General features: G+C 42.9%; 1 protein-coding gene across 29 annotated transcripts in view; it reads right to left on the reverse strand.

Annotated features, from left to right (window-relative positions):
- dst (dystonin) overlaps window positions 1-24,583 on the reverse strand; it is a 568,493-nt gene that overhangs the window by 217,190 nt on the left and 326,720 nt on the right. For 22 of the 29 annotated variants that reach the window (XM_078541821.1, XM_078541818.1, XM_078541808.1 and 19 more), the window contains 6 exons: window positions 16,763-24,505; window positions 15,473-15,622; window positions 11,006-11,212; window positions 8,897-9,046; window positions 5,290-5,523; window positions 2,344-2,499 (listed from right to left, as the gene is read on the reverse strand). In XM_078541821.1, the coding sequence (XP_078397947.1) occupies window positions 2,344-2,499; window positions 5,290-5,523; window positions 8,897-9,046; window positions 11,006-11,212; window positions 15,473-15,622; window positions 16,763-24,505 (8,640 nt within the window). The remainder of the gene's footprint in view (window positions 1-2,343; window positions 2,500-5,289; window positions 5,524-8,896; window positions 9,047-11,005; window positions 11,213-15,472; window positions 15,623-16,762; window positions 24,506-24,583) is intronic. The other 7 variants (XM_078541812.1, XM_078541819.1, XM_078541817.1 and 4 more) reach the window with 1 other exon arrangement.

A 24,583-nucleotide genomic window follows, 5' to 3' on the forward strand; every position in this document is an offset into this window, starting at 1 on the left:
AACTTGTCATTTTCGCATCGCTCGCCGACGCAAAAATGACGCGGGATGATGTTGGGGGGAACCCCCGATGTCATCCCACCCCATTTAAATATTCAGAAAGGCGGGGGCACAGCGCGATCAGCTGTCCGCCTGCCAGCCTGTCAATGGCCAATTGAGGCCATTGACAGGGTAGTCAAATCAATTAAAGGTCCTGCCCGTCCAACCTTAAAGTTGGTGGGCAGGCCAGGAGCCCCGGCGGGCTTCTGAAAAAACATGAAACCTCATCCACCGGAGGGATGAGGTTTCATGTCCGTTTTAAAAAACTTTAATAAAATTTCTGTGATATTTATTAACATGTCCCATCTCGTGTGACATTGTCACATGAGGGGGCTATGTTAATTTTTTTATTTTTCTATTTTTAAACTTTCAAAAACTTTCAGCGATCTCCCTGAAACGGCACTTAGTCTCAGGGAGATGTGCACTATTTCGTGCGCATGCGCAAAAGAACGCACTCTGGCAGTTGGAGAATGCCCCCTCCCCGCCCGCACAGGAAGCGCATAGCGCTTCCCATCGGGCGGCCCGTCCACTTAAAATGGTGGCGGGGCCCGTTTCGGCAGCGGTGATCGGCTGCCCGCCCGCTGCCGAGTCGGTGGGGCCCACCTGCCCATCAAGGGCAAAATTCTGCCCATGGAGAATGTTTGGTCAAGAAACACTCTCAAAGGTGTCTTTAAACTTCAAGCTCAGCGAGAATATTTCAGCCTTCTATTTTTACTCCAATTATACAATACCTTGATTTCATCTGTTTTAAATATGAGAGATTTAGAATTAGTTTTAATTATTTAACAATGATTTTGGGCAGTTTCAATCCACTTCCCAATGAGCATAGGGATGTATGAAAATGTATTATATAACACTTGCTTAGCATAGAAAAGGGATTTGGCTCAACAGGTCCATGCCAGTGTTCATGCTCTAACGAGTCTCCTCCCCCTCTGCATCTAACCACATCAGCATAACCTTCTATACCTCCCCTCCCTTGTTTATCTAGCTCCACCTTAACTACATCTATTCTATTCCCCTCAACTAATCCCTATGGCACTTAGTTCTACATTCTCACAACTCTCTGGGCAAAGAAATTTATCTTGAATTCCCGATAAGATTTAACAGCGACTATCTTATATTTATAGCCCTAGTTTTGCTATCACGCATAAGTGGAAACATCATCTTTACCTCTAGAGGAAAAAGCCCCAGTCTATTCAATCTTTCCTGATGCTTATAACTTCTCAGTTCTGGTATCATTCCTGCAAATCTTTTTTTCCACCTTTTTCAATGTCTCTAAATCCTTCCTGATTAAAAAGTTTCATTGATACAGTCTGGGCGTATGCTTGAATAACAGAGGGAATTTTACTTTGCGTCTAATAGTTGATGTCTCCTTAACCAATGAAGGACACACTTACCTTAGGAGGGCAATGAAAGTTCCCTAGATAGATTTCTGAGATGAGAGAGTTGTCCTATGAGGTGAGATTGAGAAGAATATTATTGTGTGGGTGAATATTACAGGTCTGCATTTTCCTTTTTGCAGGAATCGGTAAGATGTAAGCACAAGAAAAACCTTGCACATCTGTTCCAGGTGGTGTGACAGGTCAAGATGACTGGGGTGTGGTTGATTGCAGTAAATTGCAGCAACTTCTGTGCCCGAGCTGATGAACTTTGCAGCTGTCCACACAGCTCTGCTGCTATGCTTTCAGTACCAGCAAGAGAATACCATTTCCTCTGCTACATCCATCAAGGCAACCTTTCTTTTGTGCACTGAGAAAGGGTGATAGGTGTTCTCCCTCACATGTGGACACCAGCTTGCACGCTACCCTCACCTGGTTTGGCCAGAGAATCAGACCAGTTATTGGGTGTGGCTGTTGCTGCGCACAAACAGCTACGTGGAGCCACAGGTGAAAGCTGGGTCAGTGTCGGGGACCAGGTGCTGTTATTCATCCAGCTATGGAGTAGGAAACAGCTGACTCCTACAGAAGGGACTACCTCTGACACAAACCCCACACACCCCTGAATTTAAAGTAGTATAAAGTAATTGTAGCATCAATATGAGAAACAGACTTGAGTGAGGATTCAGTCGGCGGATAAGTCATTAAAGCTGCAAGTCATTAATGATGGGCTACTAAAGGATAATTAATGCCTCGGTGCTTGAAATGTTAGGCGCAATGTGGCTAACTATCCCTCAATGGATGTAATCAGCAGAATCTCTCCATGCTGACTTGGGGGATGTGAGTGGGTTAGATGTTTAAAGTTACATAATTTACCCCATTTACATCCTTCTAACCTATTAAAACACTCACCATGCACTGTATCACTAACCTGGTGTTCCATCTGATGCTGTTGTAAATCAGCTAAGTCATCAACAGTAATGGACATCCCACTGTCATAGTCAATTATTTTATTTTCAGTCACCATCAACATATCGCACATCTCCTGCAGTCTCTTGTTACATTCTCCTTGCTTTTCTTCGAAGGCCTGTTTTTTTCAGCAAAAACACAAAAACAGTTACTTTGCTCTTATTTCTTTGTAAGACAGTCTTTTCTCTCTATACAACAAAGTCCTACACTACTTCACCAGTGTATGCTGCAAACATGATAGCAGTTGGCAAACAAGTGAACAAGATGGGTTACGATAAATCGGATTAAACAAAGGATGCATCTCACGAAGGAGTTAGCTCCATCAGTGTCACATCTGCACAGATGTCATGCAAGGAGGAAGATAACAGCTGCCTTTTGATTGTTTTCAGTGGGCCTTAGATTCAGGCTTTATTTCTCTCGAGAGATTGCGAGTGAATAATGCAGCAAGCAGTCATCTGTAAAAAGGTCTACAGAACAGTGTTAGTCACATTGTGCAAAGTCTTTGAATTTCAAGCAGTGCTTTTTTAAACAAGGACTATTTTGAGTGCTCATCAACTTCATGGAATGTTATGTAAATAGTGAACCCATGCAGTGGCATGCTGCATATTACTTACAAAACATGTTACCATTTCATTACATTGTTTCATTTGATTAAATAATAAACTTCACACAAATCTCTTTTGAAATATACTTCACACTACAAAAACCTGAAGCTCAAGAAGATTACGCTGGTAAGTAACCCAGGTGGATGGGGGAGTCACAATCTTCAGACAGTGGCATCAAACTCCCAGACACTTCAATCACTGAGTGAATCATACCAGAGTCACCCTTTATATACAAGGTCAGACGATAGATTAGGCACCTGATACATATATGGCTCAAAGACACATACATGACCTTCTGAACAGCCTTTGGCTAAAACAGGATGCAAGGCATTGGTTAACATTGGTTCTGAGAAAAGGTCATCGACCTGAAACGTTAACTCCCTTTCTCCCCACAGATGCTGCCAGATCTGCTCAGAATTTCCAACACTTTCTGTTCTTACTCAGATTTCCAGCATCCATGATATTTTGCTTTTGCATTGGTTAACACTTCTTGGGAAGTTCCAATCTTGGCTCCAAGACAGCCCTCTCAACATACAGACAATGACAGAGGACAGGAGGGGCAGATGAAGGATCAGAATTCTATTTTTGTAAATTTGGCGAGCTCTGGTCTCAGCTAATACGCAGCTCTGTGAAGATTTTTTGCACTGAGCATGCATCTCATATGCATAAGCAAAGAACTTAAATTCATGCCCATCACTTGTTCTGTGAATCAAATTATATAACTAGGAGAACACTCAGTCCATCTTGCTTGTGCTGGCTCTTTGCAAGAGCTAACGGATTAGTTTCACTTCCCTGCTCTTTTCTCGTAGTCCTACAAATCTTTGGTTTTCAAGCATATATCCAACTCCCTTTTATTGTTACATTTCCTTCCACCATTCTTCCAGGCAGTGCATTCCAGATCAGAACTCATTGCATTTAAAAAAGAAATGTCACCCTCTGGGTCCTTTGACACAATTATCGTAAATCTGTGCTGTCTGCTGGCCAGTGGAAACTGCTTCTACTCACCATAAATCACAGCATATAAGTCGACCTGGTGTATAAGGCGACCCAATGTACTCAGCGTACAACATGCCACAATCGTATGAGTAGTCAGCCTCAATTTTTCATCCCACAAATGCGCATTTTACTTACCAGTACCTTATAACTGGGTGCAAGGGATCAAGCAGGTGATACGGGCTGTGTTGCAAAGATGTGCGGGAGTTTAAGACACATCCATTCTTTGTGTCGGATGCCAATTACATTTCAAAATGGCGACCACCTACACCTATGCCAGCTGTTATACTGTTTTATACTCAGTGTACAAGTCCACAACCATTTTTGGAGGAATTTTTCCAGACGCTGAAGGTCTATTTATATGCCGATATCTATGGTGTCTACTTCCATAATTTTGAATCTATCTAGCTCTATTTGTTTCTGAAAAAAAGTTCTAACTTCTTTTTTCTAAGCTGATGAAGCATTTTTAACGAATGCAAAATTTCTGCCGTAACCTAATGCACAGTCATTATGACCTCAATATTGGTGAGCATTATTCGATAATTGACAGGCATTTGGAGATCTTTGAGGCTACCTATTGAAATGTGTTTTGAAGGTGAGTATGGAAGATGGAGGCACCAAATCAAAGCAGGGGCTATCTACACCACCCGTTATTGCTGACCTTTATTCGCTCCGTATGAGCAATGCCTCAACTTTAAAACTTCCACCCTTGTTTCAAAATCACTCCATGGCCTCACCCCTCCAGATTTCTTGTAACCTCCTCATCTCTACAGCTCTCCAAGATATCGGCGTTCTTCCTATTCTGGAGTTTTTCACTCCCTGGTTTCCTTTGCTCTACCACTGGCAGCCACACCATCTGCTACCTTGGCCCTAAGCTCTGGAGTTCCTTCCCAAAACCTCTCCTCCTCTCTACCTCTCTTTCCTCCTTTATGGCACTCCTCTCTGAGGAAGCTTTTGGTCACCTGTCCTAAAATCTCCTTATGTAGCTAAGCATTAAATGTTGTTTGATAACATTTCTATGAGTACCTTGGGATTAAGTTAAAGGTGCTAAATAAATGAAAGTTGTTGTTAGTGTTAACTCTAGAGGTTGATGACAGAGATCAATGTAGGGCCTGTGTGCCATCATAGTTTAAAATGGACCAACGGTTGACTTGAATTTAGGGCTACAGATTTCAGAATTGCCTCTATTCTCAGTGTAGAGTCTTCCAGTAATGTTGGTAAAAGAACAAATTCAACAGGCTTCACAGATGCAGGTTATAGATAATTTTGTTATGTATGATGCCAACTGTCCACAATCAAGCAACTCAAACCTTCTGATTATCTTGTTCTAGTCTGGTCTGTAACTGAAGACTCAAAACCTCCACCTGCGCTGTTAGCTTTTCCATCACACTTTTAAAAGATGTCTGAGTGCTATTCAAGAGTTTGAGCAGTTTCCTATTCTCCTGAGGGGCAAGATCCAGTGCGTGCTCAGAGACAAAGAACTGTACGTCAAATGCGGTGGCTTCCAGCTGAATTTTCAAATCACTGAAGGTTTTCTGTAAATCCTACAGGAAGAAAGAAATAGAATCAATGGATAGTCAATCCCACAGAATAATCAAATCAAAGATTTATTGGCCCAGATTTTGTGTTGAGAATAACAGTGCTCACTGTTATTGAAGAGTACATTGGACAGCAACTTCCTGTAACTGCAAATGCATGGTTAAATGTGGAAACAAGGAAGCTGCTGTCAGATTTGAACTGCTCCTCCACAAGCTTCATTACATCGGTTTCTCACTGAGATACTCGGCATGGAAGCATATGGAAGGGCATGAAACTATTGTATTTACTCACAAGGTTAACCATTAAACAGGCTAGAAGAAGTTAGAGCTTGTCCACTCAAATGTAAGTGAATGTTTGATAGCTTGATAAGTCTTAATTACTGTCAAACAAACTCCTTAACACTGAAAATTCACCTTTAAAAATGTGGAGGCTCACTCCTTCAGATTTAAATTAATGTTGGAGATTTAAAATATTTAAAATTTAAATCATTTAATTTTTAAAATTTCTGTCTCTTGAATTTCTCTTAGACCCATCTTTCTTTGCCTCTCTCTATAAAAGCAAGAACAAAAAAACAAAATATTAAATTAACTATTCTAACTTTCCTTCCTGGTTTAGATTCTACATCACTCAGTAAGAATTCTTCAATTTGATTGCTTGAGGAGAGACACCGTTGCTTGCCCTGTTTACACAGGTCCCATATCCCCTATAGAGAGCACCACACTGTCCTGACTCTCTAATTACCATAGGCTGCAGCGTAAAAGCCCATGGAAAGCCCATGGGCAAGAGTAAGAATCACGAACTGTGAGCACTATTTGTTCACTACTGACCGCAAAATCGAGCCACTGCCTTTTATAAAGCAGCACACACACAAAGGACAATTCTTTGCCGAAGACAGAAACCAAAATTCCAGAATTAATTGAATTTAAGAACAGCAGGGGATGACCATCTAAAGTTCATGCATCCCACTCTGTTGGATGTAAGTGCAATGGAAACAATTTGATTGGAGTCGCACAGAGACCATATTAGTAGAAATCTCCTTACTCAAACAAGCATATTAAGCTGAAACCTTTAAGATCCTGACGGATGTGGAGAGGATGTTTCCTCATGTGGGAAAATCCAGAACTAGCGGTCGCTGCTTAAAAATAAAAGGTTGCTCATTTAAGAAAGAGATGGGGAGAACTTTTTTTACTCTCAGAGGCTTGTGAGCCTTTGGAACTCTCTTCCTCAAAAAGCGGTGGAAGCAGAGTCTTTGAATATTTTTAACGCAGGGCTAGATGGATTCTTGATTAACAAGGATGTGAATGGTTATGGGGGTAGACGGGAATATGGGGTTGAGGTTATATTCAGGTCAGCCATGGTCTTATTGAATAGCGGAGCAGGCTCGAGGGGCCGAGTGGCCTACTCCTGCTCCTAATTCATATGTTCCTGTGTACGTATATTCGTATGTAAGTAGGTTGGTTTCAAAAATAACAAACACCAAACCTACTCTCGCCATTCACTGAATCAATATAACTGATCTAGCAAACCAACTCTTCCAGCTCAGGTAAATTTGGTGCTAAGAAGCTGACGTGAAAGCAGCAACAATTCCATTTAACATCATTTCTCCCTAAAACACATCACAAAACAGTTCTAACATTTTTTTTACTGTTATTATTCAACACATTTGGCACCGGTTTATGGGTTAAACCATTCCTACACCATGTAGAACTAAGGTTAACCTTTGCAGAGTGTTAGGTGCCAGTGCAAGGTGATAGGTTTCAGGATCGAAGTCTCATTTTCAGTCAGATTATTACATGGTCAATTTGAAATTCATCCTGGGCTGTGATTTGGTACATTTTACTGAAAGTATTTACATGGTGTACAATCTCAGTTCACTAAATAGAATTTAATCAAAACTAAATGGAACAAACTCCAAACAAGAGAGTCACTGTTATGTCAGCTATGACTCAGTGGGTAGCACTCTTCCCCTCAGAGTCAGGACGTTGTGGGTTTAAATCCCACTCCAGGCACTTGCTTCCATAATCAAGGCTGATACTCCCAGTGCAGTACTGAGGGAGTGCTGCATTGTTGGTGGTGACATCTTTCAGATGAGATGTTAGATTGAGTCCCCGTTGCTCACTCAGGTTTTTAAAAAATTTATTCATGAGATGTGGGCTTCGCTGGCTAGGCCAGCATTTATTGCCCATCTCTAATTGCCCTTGAGAAGGTGGTGATGAGCTGCCTTCATGAACCGCTGCAGTCCATGTGGTGTAGGTACACCCACAGTGCTGTTAGGAAGGGAGTTCCAGAATTTTGACCCAGCAACAGTGAAGGAACAGCGATATAGTTCCAAGTCATAATGGTGTGTGGTTTGGAGGGGAACTTCCAGGTAGTGGTGTTCCCATGCATCTGCTGCCCTTGTCCTTCCAGGTGGTCGAGGTTTCCGGTTTGAAAGGTGCTGTCGAAGGAGCTTGGTGAGTTGCAGTGCAGATGGTACACACTCCTGCCACCGTGCATCAGTGGTGGAAGGAGTGAATGCTTAAGGTGGTTGACGGGGTGCCAATCAAGCGGGCTGCTTTGTCCTGGATGGTGTCAAGCTTCCTGAGTGCTGTTGGAGCTGCATTCATCCAGGCAAGTGCAGAAGTGGATGTGAAAGATCCACGGCACTAGTCAATGAAATGCAGGGGCGTTCTCCTCAGCATCCTGACCAACATTTATCCCTCAACCAACTACACAAAAAGCAATAGGTTACAGCAAGAACAATAAATATTTATATAGTCTTGCGGTGATGTTGGTTGAGGGACAATTATTGTTCAGGACAATGGGGAGAACTTCCTTGTTCTTCTTCAAATAGGGCCATGGGATCTTTTATGTCCCGCTGAGGGGGGCAGACGAAGCCTTGGTTTAACATCTCACATAGAGACAGAACAAGTGGTTTTGTGTCATGGATGAATGTTTCTGAGGAATTAGATTTAAATTGCCCAAACATTCCTTCTATTGGGCAGTTACAGGCATCAGGAAGATTCAATTTTAACCCCATCAGTCAGGACTGAATTCAAAGCAAGTTCTATAAGTGAAAAGTTCGTATCAATCCAACAGTAAACACGTCATTGCTTTCCTTGCAGATATCCAATTCAGCAGCTAAATACTCCAACCCCAAGACTGAAAGGTCACAATCTTTCAATGTGCCCTTTTATCTGATTACACCCCGCGAATCACATTGGGGCATGCTAAGTATATTAAATCCACTATAAATCCAAAATGCTATCATCATAGTTTACATTTGAAAGTGTTATTTTGTTGTAAAATCACATTATTTCAAAATTTTTTAAAAATCTTTTAATTTTGGTAGGAATACAGCCATTTTGTAGAGTTCCTGGAGCTGTCCGCAACACTTGCCTTGTGCTGTTGCATACGACTTTTGAGAGCTTCCAGATCACCAGCAGTGTCAGTGAGCAGAGTTTCTAATATGACAGCATTTTCTTGGATGTGACCAGAAAGCTGATCCAGTGTGACAAAGAGTTCCCGATGTGTCGATTTGATCTTAAACTGAAAATGAGCAGAAAAATTGCAACCAGTTTGTATGCGTATCACAGAATGAGACAGCTCAAAAAGGGAGCGTTGTTAAAATAGGCAGTCACTGAAAACAGCCAAATGCAAAAACCGTTAACTATTTGCATTAATGTCAATTTCAAAGCTGCGGGTTATAACATCTTGAAGTGCTCTGTTTATTTTGAGTAGAAACAGCTGGAGGCCAGTGTTTTACTGTAAAGTGATTGATGTCAGCAGACAACATGAGGGGGAACAGACTGACAGGCCAGAATTGTGGGCAGGATTTTCAGATCATCGGGCGGACGCAGTGGGCAGGCCCGGGAGCGGCCGGGAAACGTGCCGCTGCCTGCGATCGGCCCCCGACCGCGATTTCACGCTGGCTGCCCAATTAACGGCCAGCCAGCACGAAACGCACGCTGAAAGGTCCAGCTGGGGTGGGGGTGAGTGCTAAAGTCAGCGCGGGCGTGGGGGGAGCACGCAATGAAAGCTCCTTGAAGGCAGAGAGCTGCCTCAGGAAGCTGTAGAATTTTAAGGCTAAAAATGAATGTTATTGAATTCCGAAAAAAATTTCCAACCATAAGAACCACTCACCTAAACATACTGATAAAAATTCTGCCCAACCGTTTTTTTTCTAATTAATATCGGAAATCTCATCCCGCCCTTGGATGAGGTTTCCTCAAAAATCCAAAGGCCGCCTGGCCAATTCGCCCACCTGCCAACCGTAACATTGGACGGGCAGCGAAAAATCCAGGTCAATTAATACATTAATGGCCTTAAAGGCCTCTTAATTATCGGCGGCCACGCTGCCAGCTCTCACGAGCACCCGCCGACCGAAATATCGCACTCACTCAACGTCATCGCGCGCTATTTTATGTCCGATCGGGTCAGGCGCACACCCGTGGGATGTAAAATTATGCTGTGCGGGGAAATCGGGACTGCTGCCATCCCATGCATGCATAAAAATCTGGCGTGATGATAACAACACGTGGATTTCCCATCATACGGTATTTGGGTAGGCGCCCAAATTGGCAGCCCGCCCGCCATTTAAAAACAACTCACTAACAGGCAACTGGGCTTGTTAACAAACCAATTAACCCGAATATTATGCAATCCATGTTGTAATGTGGTTGGTCGGGGGTAGGTGGGCAAGAGTGGGCAACTCTGGTGAAAAGTGGGTGGGGGGGTGGAGGGGGTGGTGCCCTGTGCGCATCGCAGGGCACCCCTGGCCACCTCCCCCTTTGTGCCTCCATCGCCGGTCCAATCCCTCCACGCCCAAAAGGCCTCCTTGCTCTGGCATCCATGCTGCCCTCTTCTTCATTGAACCGCTTGCTGGAGCAGCCTTTTTTAATGTCAGTCATTTTGCGACCGACTTTTCTGCTGAGGAGTGGTGGTGGGTGGGGGCTTATTGCCCCATTTGTAAAACTCAACCCACATCTACAGAACACAAGTGTAATTCCACCCAGCTACTTTTATACAAAATCATAAAGCTGAATGAAAATCACTGAAGTCAACATAGCGCCTTGTGTAAAAGGCACAGGAACATCAGGAACAGGAGGAGACTACTTAGCTCCCCCTCACCACCTCCCAGCCCTCCAAGATTTCTTCATCATTTGATCAAATCTGGGCAGATGTGCACCTCAACTCCATTTATCCACTTTTACTCCATATTCCTTGGTAGTTTTACCTAACAAAAATCGATTCACCTCAACCGGGAAAGCTCCGATTGCCCTTCAGCTTTGATGGGTTTTTTTTTTGGGAGGGGATGGGGGAGGGAGAGAGCATTCCAGATTTACAGGGGGTCCCACAGAGAGCGTCTCGGGAGACAGTTCAACATGAATAAAGTGCTACTTTTAGTTTCTGAAGTAATGCAGAGATTACAAAATTGTTGAAGTGTTCGCTTTGACAGAAAAAAGAGGAGAATCATTTGTAAAATATTTGAAAAACAAGACAACAGACCTGTTCTATTTCAACGGCGCTTGACAAGGTCTCGACCCCGCTCGCACACACATCAATCATGTCCCCGAGAGATGTTTGTAAATCTTTACAGTCAGTTTCCAAATTCTTCAGTAATGGTTCATCAGGGTCCAGGTGAACGTCCTCCAGGAATCTCTCTGCTGCTCTCAGATCGCGTGTTACAGGCTCCTCCAGCTCACACTTCAATAACTGGAAAACATAGGTTTACAATGAACCATTCCAGGCTATAGGCCTATACAGCTTACTCACTTATAGTACAACATCTGGGTCCGATCAAAATATGTTCAACAGGTACACCAAAAATCAGATGTTAATGGGAAAAAGAAACGAGGACGGGGGAGAAAGAGAGAAACAGTGGGGAGGGGAGAGAGACAGAGAGAGAGAAGCAGTGGGGAGGGGAGGGAGAGAGAGAAACAACGAGGAGGGGAGAGAGAGAAACGGCAGTGAGGGGAGAGAGAGAGAGAAACGGCTGAGAGGGGAAAGAGAGAGAGAGAGCAATGGTGGTATGGGAGAGAGAGAGCGAGAAATGGAGGGGAGGGGAGAGAGAGAAATGGCGGGGAGGGCAGAGAGAGAAACGGCGGGGAGAGCAGAGAGAGAAACGGCGGGGAGGGCAGAGAGAGAGAAACGGCGGGGAGAGAGAGAGAAACGGCGGGGAGAGAGAGAGAAACGGCGGGGAGAGAGAGAGAAACGGCGGGGAGGGCAGAGAGAAACGGCGGGGAGGGCAGAGAGAGAAACGGCGGGGAGGGCAGAGAGAGAAACGGCGGGGAGGGCAGAGAGAGAAACGGCGGGGAGGGCAGAGAGAGAAACGGCGGGGAGGGCAGAGAGAGAAATGGCAGTGTGGGGAGGGCAGAGAGAGAAACGGCGGGGAGGGCAGAGAGAGAAACGGCGGGGAGGGCAGAGATAGAAACGGCGGGGAGGGCAGAGATAGAAACGGCGGGGAGGGCAGAGAGAGAAACGGCGGGGAGGGCAGAGATAGAAACGGCGGGGAGGGGAGAGAGAGAAATGGTGGGGAGGGCAGAGAGAGAAAGGAGAGCGAAGGGGCGGAGGGAGAGAGAAGGGGGAAGAGAATGGGACGAGGTACAGAGAAGGGGGAGGAGGGAAGGGGAGAGAAGGGGAGGAGGGAAGAATGGAAGGAGGGAGAAGGGGAGGAAGGAAGGGGGAGAAGGAGGAGGAGGGAAGTGTGGAGAGGAGGAGGAGGAGGGAAGGGTGGAGAAGTGAGAGGAGGGAAGGGTGGGGAAGGGGCAGGAGGGAAGGGAGGAAGGGAGGGAGGAGGAGGGAAGGGGGAGGTGGGGGAGCAGGGAAGGGGGAGAAGGTGGAGGAGGGAAGGGTGGAGAAGTGAGAGGAGGGAAGGGTGGAGAAGGGGGAGGAGGGAAGGGAGGAGGAGGAAAGGGGGAGGTGGGGGAGCAGGGAAGGGGGAGAAGGTGGAGGAGGGAAGGGTGGAGGAGGGAAGGGTGGAGGAGGGAAGGGTGGAGGAGGGAAGTGAAGAGAAGGGGGAGGAGGGAAGGGGAGGAGGTGGAGGAGGGAAGGGTGGAGAAGGGGGAGGAGGGAAGGGAGGAGGAGGGAAGTGGAGAAGAGAAGGGGGAGGAGGGAAGGGGGAGGAGGTGGAGGAGGGAAGGGTGGAGAAGGGGGAGGAGGGAAGGGAGGAGGAGGGAAGTGGAGAAGAGAAGGGGGAGCAGGGAAGGGGAGAAGGGGGAGCAGGGAAGGGGGAGAAGGTGGAGGAGGGAAGGGTGGAGAAGGGGGAGGAGGAAAGGGAGGGAAGGGGAGGAGGGAAAGGGTAAAGGGAGAGGGGGGAGAGAGAGAGGGGAGGGGGGAAGAGAGAGGGGGAGAGAGTGTGGGGGAGAGAGAGAGGGGGAGAGAGAGGGAAAGGGGGAGAGAGAAAGGGGGAGAGAGTGTGGGAGTGTGCAGCTGGTATAGAGCAGCAAGGACAGGCAGGGGCAGGGTCACGCACACGGGCGTGGGAAGAAACCGAAAGAGACAGAGGAGAGAGAGGAAAATATGCTTATACATATCACCTTTCGTGATCCAAGGACTTCTGAATGAAATAGTTTTGAAGTGTAGTCACAATTATTGCCAATGCATGCCCACCAAGCTCCCATAAACAGCAATGTGATAATGACCAGATAATCTGTTTTAATGAGACAAATATTGCCCAGGATATCCAGTCACCTTGTGAGGGTACTGAACATCATTGTACCCAGGAGAATATCTCATGCAAGACCCTAAACTTTTAACAGCAACAAAAAGTGCTCTCGCTTATAAATTTACGCATATATGCTTTCTACCTTCTTAAATTTATGTGGACTGTACAGCACAGAATTAGATAATTCGGCACATCAGGTCTATATTAGTGTATATGGTCCACCCGAGCCTCCTCTTCTCCTCAACCACTCCGTGTGGTAAACGAGTCCCCCACTCTCACCACCATTTGGATTGAATTGGCTAATGGGTTTAAGTGATTATTTCTATGTATAAGGCCACCAGATTTGGATTCCTCAACAAGTGAGAACCTCTTCTACCCAAGTGATCCCATTTAATTTTGAAGATTTCTGCTATGTCATCCCTCATTTTTGCTTAAGTGGTGACGGTTATGATACAACAATCCAACACAAGTTATTTGAAAAAAGATATAATTGCATTGGAAGCAGTTGGGAGAAGGCTCACTCGAATCACTCCTGGGGTGAGGGGATTATCATCATTAAAAAAAGGTTGAACAGGTTGGAGCTATTGGAGTTTAGAAGAATGAGAGGTGATCTTATTGAAACAAATAAGATTCCGAGGGCAGTTGACAGGGTGAATACCAGGAGGATGTTTCCACTTGTGGGAGAGACTAGAACCAGGGGGCACTGTTTAAGAATAAGAGGTCTACTGTTTAAGATGGAGATGAGGAGAAGATTTTTTCTCTCCGAGGGCCATTAGTCTATGAAGTTCTCTTCTCCAGGAAGCAGTGGAGACTGGGCCATTGAATTTATTCAAGGATGAGTTAGATTTTTGATCGACAAGGGAGTTGAGTGTTATGAGGAGCAGACAGGAAAGTGGAGTTGAGGCCACAACCAGGCCAGCCATAACCTTATTGAATGGTGGAGCAGGTTCGAGGGGCCGAATGGCCTACTCCTGTTCCTAAGTCCTATGTTCCTATGGGTTCAAAGTAACATTGGAATCATTGCTGTGCATTAGCTACAATAAGTCCCCATTTAATATTGCCCCATTTAATGTTTTTCACTTTAATGCCAGTGAGCTTATGGGGCCTATATTCTTGTTTAGCATTGCGAGATTCATTTTAAAGTTATTTCCTGTTGGTCTGACGTAGGCTCACAAGACCCAATTGGTGCCATTTATGAGTGGCCTCTGCAGCTCCTTAACCACCATCTTCTGCCAACCCTCCGACTTGCGGCCTCTACTGCTCCCTGACCCACCCTCGAGGGGCAGAGAGTGGGCTGTGTGGTGAGCAAAGTCTCTGGAAGCAGGATCGGCAGCGAGTGGGAGATACTGTAAGTAGAGAGTGACCATATTTCTTTTATATTTTTACATTTTTTTATTTTAGAAGTTATTTCATTTACTAATATAGGAATTTAGCAATGTAAAGTATATCAACTTACAGGGTATAACATTTTAACGTTTTCTTTCTGGTGAGGAAGGACCTACACAGCCTAACTACGGCTTTTACGTTGGTTTTACTGGGAAAATGTGATTCAACTTCAACTTTAAGTGAGGACTTATTGTACTCCTTAAGCCTGCACTCAATGGGACTGAGAATGTCATCCCAGTTACACAGTGGCAAGACAGCTGCTTCATAGGCTCCCCGTGTATCTGCCCACAACTGAACTGAAGTTGCACCATAATCTCTTACAATACAGCAGGAGGCCATTTAGCCTATCATGCTTGTGCCAGCTCTTTGAAAGAGCTATCCCATTAGCCCCACTCCAATCTTCTCTCCTCATAGCTCTGCAAATTTTTTCCGTTTTAGATACATGCCCAACTCCCTTTTGAAAGTTATGACTGAATCTGCTTTCATTATCTTTTCAGGCAGTGCATTCCAGATCATAACAGTTCATTGCATAAAAATTCTCATAATTTCCCCCTTGGTTCTTTTGCCACTTATCTTAAACCCATGGTCTCTGGTTACCAACCTACCTGCCAATGGAAAGCTTCTCCCCTATCTATCAAAACCCTTCTTAATTTTGAATACCCCTGTTAAAACTCCTCTTAGCATTCTCTGCTCTAAGAAGAGAAACCCTGATGTCCCTCACCTCATCACATAACTGAAGTGTCTGGTATCACTCCAGTAAATCTCCTCTGTACCCTCTCCAAGGCAATCCTATATGTCACTACATTGCATAAGTGTATCCTTAAAAGGATTACAACGTTCCACAGTTGTGAATCTTACTTTAGAAAAACGTTAATTGTGCTTTGAATTCAGTGAGCTCGTCCCATAAGAAACACATTACTTACATTGTGATAATCTAGTTGTTCTTGAAGGATTTCCAGGTTGCTGTCAAAAGGCTGCAGACTCTCCAGCTGAATCTTCCTATCTTGGAGCAATGTCAAGTGTGCTCGCAGTTTCTCCGTATGTTGCAAACACTGCTGTGCAATGTTACAAGGCTGCAATGAAAATCCAATTAACACTATTTTAGTTCTGGTCTAAATCTTTGCAATATTGTGAGGAAACAGTGTATTTCCAAGATAAATATTAAATTGAGCAATTTTAAGCTGTGAATTTTCATACTACTATCGAATCTTGACAACATAAATAATATTTGTCACAAGATACATCAAAATAAAGTCCATGAAAAATTGTCTCTGACAGCTTCTATTATTTGGCCCAAACCCAAAATAGTGCACTAAGTGTTAGGAATGAGATAATTCAATAAATATTTCCTTTTAATTTAATGTTCTTGAAAAGACAAAAACACCAGAGTTGAATTCAAATAAGTCGAATACTCAGGTTGTTTCACTTTCAAAGTATATGAACAGGGTCCATTTAATTGACCATTCAGCCCCAGAGAGGGGAAAAAAAAAGTTCTTGCATTTATAGTACGACTTTCACGACCTCTGGATGTCCCAAAGCACTTTACAGCCGTGAAGTACATTTTCTTATGAAGTGTAGTCACTGTTGTAATGTAGGAAACGTGGCAGCCAATTCGTGCAAAACAAGCTCCCACAAACAATAATGTGATAATGACTAGATAATCTACTTCAGTGATGTTGGATGAGGGATAAATATTGATTTGGCCAGGACACCGGGGAGAACACCCTTAGCTATAAATTTGATTATCATTTTCCCCTCCACTGCTTCATTCAGGAAAACAAATTGGTTTGTAAACAATAATGTTTACCAAACTTAAAGGAGTTAAAAAAAAGCCCTTGATGGCAGACAACAGATTCAATCCCACGTTCAATTAAAGGTCATGATTTGGAATGTTGCATTAGAGCGTGGTGGACCTACCAAAGACCTTCTTAAACTATAAAATCTACAAAGAACTGATTCAATATTACTGCTTAACTGTATTGAGAGTAGGGTATACAATGTTGACTGCAACACAGCAGAATAGTAAGGATCATTTAAAATAATCTATCTATAGCTTTAAGATTTTCCTCTCATATTACCTAATTGGCATCAGCTCTGTTGTGTGAGGAGTGAGAATGTTAATAAAGATGTGGACAACATTATGATTCAACTAATCCCTGGTTTTGTGCTTTTATAATTGAATTGCATGAAGGCACACCTCAAGGACTACTAACCTGTCCATCTCCTTCAACAATCTCATGGTCCTCATGCTGTTCAGTTTTATCGGTGGTCTTCTCCCCAGTGCCTTCCAATGGTTTCATTTCACCAGATGCATCGTGAGACTGCATCACTAAGTCCTCAATTTTGGCTTCATTTAGATTTTGTCCACTTGTTCCAACTTCAATTACTTCCTTTAAGTCATCTTTATTGTCGTTAGTCCACATGCTGTTTGGTGCATCTTCAAAAGTGATTTTCTCCTGAATGTCTTCCATTGGTGATTCCACTTCATCAGGATTACCAAATAACATTGCAAATGAATCTTCATTAGTTCCCTCATCTGTACTTTGTCCATTTGATTGAATTTCTCTTTCATTCATCATATTTGTATTCCAGACATTATTTGAAGCATTTCCTTGAGTGCTTTTGAAAAATTCCTCTTTGTCATTGGAAGGAGGAGAGTGCATCAGCAAATCCTCATTTTTGCCCTCATGTATGTTCTGGCCATGCAGCATCTCTATCTTTCCCTTCACACTGCCACCTTCATTGTCCTTAACACAAAAATCATTCAATGATAGTTCGGAAGTGTTCCCCTGAATATTGCTTAGCAAGTCCATTTGATCAAGAGAATCAGATTGTATTTTCTCATTTTCATTCTCATTTATACCTTGTCCACTTTTCCTGAACTGCAACACTTCCTTCAATTCACCAGCACCCTTGTTGTTAATCCAAATGTTATTTGATGTATCCCCCAAGGTGCCTTTGTCCTGAGTATCCTCCAGCGACTCCATTTCATCAAAAACATCAAAAACAGCAGATTGCATTACTGAATCAACTCCTTGTCTTTCTTGTTTTATTTTTCTCATTCCCTTCATGGTATCACCAATTTCATCATTATTAAACACATCGTCTTTTGATGGACTGTCACAAATAACTACATTCTCAATACCTTCTTGTGACTCCAACATGCCAGTACTGGAACCAGAACGAGTCACTGGATTCCCATTTTCATACCCAGCTACACTTTCTCCATTTGCTTTCACCTGAATCATTTGATTCATGTTATTCCGTTTCTCCTTGGTTGTTTGCCGAGATACATCTTGAGGAGTTTCTGCAGTGCTGAGTAGCACTGAAATTCTTTCACAAAGCATTTCTTTCACTTTCCTGTTTAAGAGCCTGTCCTCCATCGAACCAGGCACTTCATTTTTTATATAGTGGAAAAGCTCATCAGTCAGGCTGCTGATCAGTTCCTGACTTTTTATACTGCCAGGATCTTGCTCCTCAGATAAAGCATAAAGCATTTCCTGCACCTGTGCACTCATCATTTCAGGCTTCAAACTAGCAAGCAAATCTGCCATTTTTGATGGCTTATCATCCTTCAAATCAAATTCACTAAACTCTTCATTAAGAAATTCTTGCTTCAGGCAGTTAAGGAGAAGTTCTGATTTTTTCATAGCAGCTTGAGCATCACCACATGTCACCACATCCTGAACAACAGGCATTGCAGCACCACCTTCCACCTCTGTACTGCATTCCATTAAACTGGAGAGATCTGCTTCCTTATCATCACCAGTTTCAATATTTACTCCAACTACCCTTTGAACATCTGTATTTTCGACAGGCTCATCTTCACCAATTGTGAAACCAAGCACATTCTCTGAATGGACAAGACTTTCCTCTTCTAAAACCAAGTTGGCTTTTTCTTCAAGTTCAAATGAATCCAATGACTTCTCAAGCTTCTGACCTCCTTTAACATCCTGGTCTTGCATTTCTTCATCAATTCTTTCCTGACACAACAGATTTTCAGATTCCACCAATGAATTTTGACTGCCATAGGCTGACACCTCTCCCTCATTTCCTCCTGCTCTGGGCATTTTGTTCTCCATTTCTTTCACCCTATGTGCAAGTTCTGCCATTGCTTCTAAATCTGCATTATCATCATTTAATGTTGCAACAACCTTTCTTTCTTGTCTGCTTCCATTCATCACTGTAGCCTCACTTGAATTTTCCTTATCATCACTTGGTCTGCTTTTGAATGCATCACTGATTTTCATGCACACAGCTTTCAGCACATTCCCCACAGTCATAGCTATATTTACATTTTGTTCAAATTCTTTTGCACAGTCACCACATTCGGAATTTTGTGCACCTTGATTACTCTCTTTGAAAATCCCATTTAATTGCACTTTATTGTGTAGGCTGAGCTTCACACTAGGGTCTCCTCCCTCAACATCTCCTTCCAAACTACAGTTTCCTTCGGTACTCATTAGATCTTGGGCCTTGGTGCTGCTCGGAGGATTGTTCAGCTCCAACTCTTCTATACCCGTTCCTTTCATAAGTGTTTTCACAGTCCGTTCTCCAACTTCTTCATTCAGCTCTCCCTCTTCACTTGCTAAAGTATTTTCTTTTTCAGCCAATTCAACCTCTAGCTCAATATCTGATGTACATTCTCGAATGTATGAGAAAAAGTCACCTTGTGGTGAATCTTTGACATAAGGTGATTTGGATGAAAGGTAGTCCAGTTTACCAGGCAAATCTTCCTCAGAGGTTTGAGCTGCAGGAGAAGGCTGGACAATGTGGAGGGAACTATCTTGGTTACTTTCTGGAACTGAGGAACTAGAAGATGAAGAATTTATCTGAAGGTTCTGATCACTCCTTGTTACGAAATCTTGAACAGTGATTTCATCTTCTTTGGCACGTATCAAGGTTTGATCATTTAACTCCTTTCTGTGAGTGCTACAAGCCGTAGCCAGATGTACATCTACATCTTTCAATTTTGACATTGATTTAACATTTTTGACATTCAAAATTTCTTCATGAGGTTTAACTGCCATGTATCTTCGCCCAGTGTCTATATCTATTTTACTTATCCTCACTAAATCAGAGTAAGGAATAATGTTCAACTGACTCTCATCAACATTGTCCTGGCTTTCATAAAGGTTCATTTCTTTTTTCAAACTGTCATCAAATAATTTTCCTTCAACAGATTCTATTTGTATTGCTGATTTTCCATTTTCAAATTCAGTGAAGAGTTCATTCAATTTCTGGTCCCTTTCAATTTCCACTGGAAAATTTAAACTCTGTGCAATTTCCTGAGAACACAAATTCCTCCCAGCACTTGAAGTGTGAATACTTTGGCATGATGCTTCCAACTCAAACAGGTCACCAGCTAAGTCTTCATTAATTAAACCATGCCTTAAAGCATTAGTTACAGAGAGGCGAAGCCCCGATTTATGCTGAATAATACCACCATCTTCAACTTGCTTACGAAGAACACTTAGCACGACATCTCTTTCCACAAGCCCTCTGCTGACTGCTTCAATCACAGACAAAGGTTGTTTTGTTTGTGGGTCTAATATGCCATTCATTTCAAACTGGTAGTTTAGTGCCTTCAATTTGGTCACCTCATCGACTTGTCCTCCACCTTTTGCCTTTTCTATTTTGATCAATTGTTCAGCAGTCTTTTCATCTACTAGACAAAGCGTTGAGATCTCAGCCACTGATAACCGGCCTTCTTGTTTAAGATCTACAATGCCACCAGAAATAATTTGGCCTTCTAGCAAATGCAGAGCCGCATAAGAGTTCAAAATACCAAGTCTTAATGCATCATGAACATTGTGTAGTTTGTTGGTCTCTGGGTCAATAACACCAGAGACAATTTTTTCAGAAAGCAATATCTTTGTCAGGAGGTCATCATTTATTAACTGTTCTGCAACATCTGCCACTTCCATTATTTCGCCTGTACCAGAATTATAGAATCCTCCTACCAGTCCAAGCTTATCTAATACTTTGATGGCAACATGATTTTGTAGACGTCCCTTTGCCACTGCTTCACTAAGAGTTAAATTTTCACCACTCTCTGCAAAAAGGATTCCTCCATCTTGGAACTGTGAAACTAAAATATCCACGACCATCTCCTCATCCAAAAGCCCACGTGCCAAGGAAGCTTCAAGTGTGTACCTTTTACCAGTAACAGGGTCAAATATTCCACCTGTTTCAACTTCTAATTTGCGCTGTTTTATCAAAGCTGATCGGTCCCATTTCCAATCCCCAACTGCCTCAAAACAAATAATTTGTCCATTGTTTTCCTCATCCTCCTCTTCCAAGATGTACAAATTTCTCCCATTAACTCTTTGAATGTCTTCAGCATTCTTCATTGTCACTGCACAGTCACTTGGTTCCACTTGCAACGTACATCTTACATCGACACGGCAATTCTTTATCATCGTATCTAGCATTGTTAGGTTACCTCCTGATGCATCCTGTTCAAATGCTCCACAACTCTGCATGGCTTCCTCCACAGACTCAATATTCACTTGCATTTGCTTTTCCTGCTCACCTTTTATTATTCCAAAGTCTTGGTGATATATCTGATGGCCCTGGTTTTGCTCATTGCTATTTGAATTAAATTCTTCATCATTTAGGAAAACCTCTTCACCACTTGCCATTTGTATGGAAGGTTCAAATACACCCTTAATGCCTTCAATTCCAGAAGGACTAAGAATTTGAGTTTCTTTTGTTCCTGTAAAGTCTCCAACAAACCATGGCATTTCCTGGGTCTCTGCAATATCCTCCAATCCTTCCACACTCATAATTGCTTTGTTCCTCCCATATTCAGCATCTGTATACTGGTGAATGCTGTCACCTTCAACTACATTAGTGGGTCCACTCAATCCATTTCTGAACACATCTTCGCTGTAATCTTCATTGGAATATGGCTTCTCGTTCTTTAATGAACTTTTAACAACAGGTTCTTCAGCAATCTCCATTTTACCTTCTAAGTCCCCTATGTCATCTAGTGTTTCAATGATCCTTATTACTTTATGTTTTACATCTTCATGGTTCTCTGTACCATCTGTAGAGTGTGCACTTTTGTTTCCATTTTCTGTAGGGCTCAAATGCAAGATTTCATTGGTTACAGTGAGATGCTCTTCCACTGATGGACCAATTACATCCCATATTTCCTCCATGCTGCCTTGTATAGTTGGGGAATCTATGTTTGTTTCTATGAATTTATGAAAGCTGACCTGGTTTTCAAGATTGGTATCTTCTAGTGTATCTTCATCAGCAGGTATATACTTGCCATCTTTAAAAGACCATTCTTCACCCTCCACCTTCATTGCTTCATCTATCTTAACATCTTCACTTAATTGCTCTGCATTAGGAGTACCAATGAGATACACCATTTCATGTGCAACTCCAATGTCTTCTAAAGTTTCAACTGTCCTTATTTTAGTTTTTCCACATATAAGCTCTTCGCTTGTTCCTGCAACAGTTTCCAATGGATGTGAAATAAATTCATCTTCCCCAGTTGGAAGCTGTAGTTCCAAAGGAATAGATTGCACAGTTTCATCTGCCATGTTATTCTGATGGTCTACTGACGGCTTAGCAATACTTTGTCTTCTGCCTACATCATTAGATTCTTCCACTTGTGAAGCTTCCATAGATTGTTGAGCATTCAAATTGTTTGCAGTTTTGTTAGCATGTTCTGAGTAGATCGCGAATGTGTCTTTAAAATCTTGGGTGCTGTTGCCAATATTATCACCACCTTGCAGACCTGGCGATCCATCAAAACCCAGCATTCTATTCAGGTCTTCTCCAAACTCACTTTGGAGGTCCATATCCAATGGAAATGGGCTGAGCTTCCTACTTTCATGTGCTGGAAACAATTGCTCCATTGGAAACCTATGCGTGACTTCAGCTGCCGGCTGTTCTGCTGAAGACAAGGTGATAGCCACTTTGTCCCCTTGGTACAAACCTGCAGTTTGCAAAGCTGTAGTTACCACTTGTGTAAGCTTATCATCTTTTGGAGCTGCCATACTTTTTCTCAATTCGTTTCCTAAATCACTTTCAACAGGATTAATGTTGCCAGTTTGTTTGGCCAATTTAATACTTTCATTAAGGTCTGGATGCACACTCAAATTTCCATTAAAAGCTGGTGCTTCAAGAGAATCCGCAAAATTGTCCAACATTTCAATTGCCTGAATTGCTTCAGCCCCACCCTGTTCTTTGGTGTTAGTTACATGATTTCCTGGACTATCCATTCTCTGAGAATAAGCAAACTCTCCAAGTTCATTTGCTGGAAACAGTTGTGCACCAGGCATCCAATATAATGCTTCACTACTGATATTCCCACAATGTTCACCTGGTGCATCAATGGTCTGCTTTTCTCCCATATCATCTGGATCCCACATTTCAGAATTAGTATGGCTTTTAAGGTTGCCAATATCTTTTGAAATTTCTTTGGCCTCCAAGTGGTTCTCAAGTCCACTGACATCTTGAATATGAAGATATTCTTGCCAATTTTCTAATGGAACATCTTCACCACTTGCTTCCAAAACCATTTTAACCTTTTCATTCAAGTCACTATTGACCAACAATAGCCTCCTTCCTGAACCTGCATCCATATAGCTGTGCATCATTAAATAAGATATGAATTTCTGTTGCATTTCCATCTGACTCTGAGTTGAATTCTCATTTTTTCCTCTGTTTTCAACATCAGTAGTGTCAATAGTAGCACAAGTTTGGACTTCAGGATTTGATCTCCAGTTTGAGATATCTGCATGCAAAGACTGAAAGTGTTTGGCTCCAGGCATTAAGTCAGGCATTGTTGCTGTGCTTAAAATATGTGCTGCCTTCTTGTCAATTATACCTAGCCTACTAGCCTCCTCGGGTGTGAGCACTGATGAGCTTTCAGGGATGTAAAGAGCTGCTATTTTTTGCCTGTTGTTCAGGATTTTGTGGGCTAATTCATTTGTTACCACTCCTTGTTGCAAAGAAGTATCTATAGAAAATATTTCTCCAGAATCAGGCCAGATGAGGCCCATAAATACCCTCTGTGATTCTAGGACCAAAAGTGCACTACTTGACGTTATTAAATTGCACTGCACAGCTTCATCCATGGTTAACCTCCCGCCAGTAGCTGGGTTGATTATGCCTCCTGTTTGAACTTGATGAGCGAGGAGGCCAGAAGCTGTATCGTGATCGATGCGGCCACATTCCAAAGCTTCATCTACTGTTAGTCGAGCTCCTGTTTGAGGATCAATAAGCCCGCCAGCAAACAGCTGAGCTCCGAGAAGCCTGATCATCACTTCCCGGTCTATGTGGCCTTCATGGACTGCCCGGAAAACACTGAGCTGTCTGCCAGATTTCAAGGTGATTGTGCCCCATTCCTGTTGCTTCACGTGAAGCAACCTTAGACCAGTTTCTTTGTCCACAACGACTCTTTGCATTAATTCCATTAACGATACTTTCTCGGCCGTATTTGGATCAATAAGCTCCTTGCACATCTTCTGCCTCTCTAGCAGTTTGAAGTACATTTGAGCGGTGATGAATTCTCTCTGAAAAGCTTCCTCAAGACAGAGTTTTTCACCTGTAGCTGGTACTCTTAAGCCTCCAGTGGCAAATCGTGCCTCCAGGACTTTAATGACTGAAATCTCTGAGACTGCATTGTGATCATTAGCACCGACAACAGAATGGACATCACTTGTTTCACACAAGGCGCTTGAAATAAGTTTGGCAGAATTACTCAATTCCTCCAGTTGATTGAAGATCTTTCCATTTATTAATTGACATCTCAAAGCTTCTTCCATACCAAGGCACTGTCTTGTTTCTGGAAGAATAAGGCCTGACACAATGACCTGAGCTTCCAGCAAGATCACCCCTGTGTCATAATCAATAAGACCATTACGTATTGCATGGAAGATTGGATAAACCGTCCCAGTTGCCAGGTCAATAACACCTGCAATGGTTTCATAGCCCTGCAAATCAAAAGGGGAAAGAAGAATAATTACAGAAGGCAATAAGATGCCACCAAAATAATAAAACGCAAACACCAA

The sequence above is a fragment of the Cetorhinus maximus genome, chromosome 5 (genome assembly GCF_964194155.1).
Source record: "Cetorhinus maximus chromosome 5, sCetMax3.hap1.1, whole genome shotgun sequence".
NCBI lineage: Eukaryota > Metazoa > Chordata > Chondrichthyes > Lamniformes > Cetorhinidae > Cetorhinus > Cetorhinus maximus.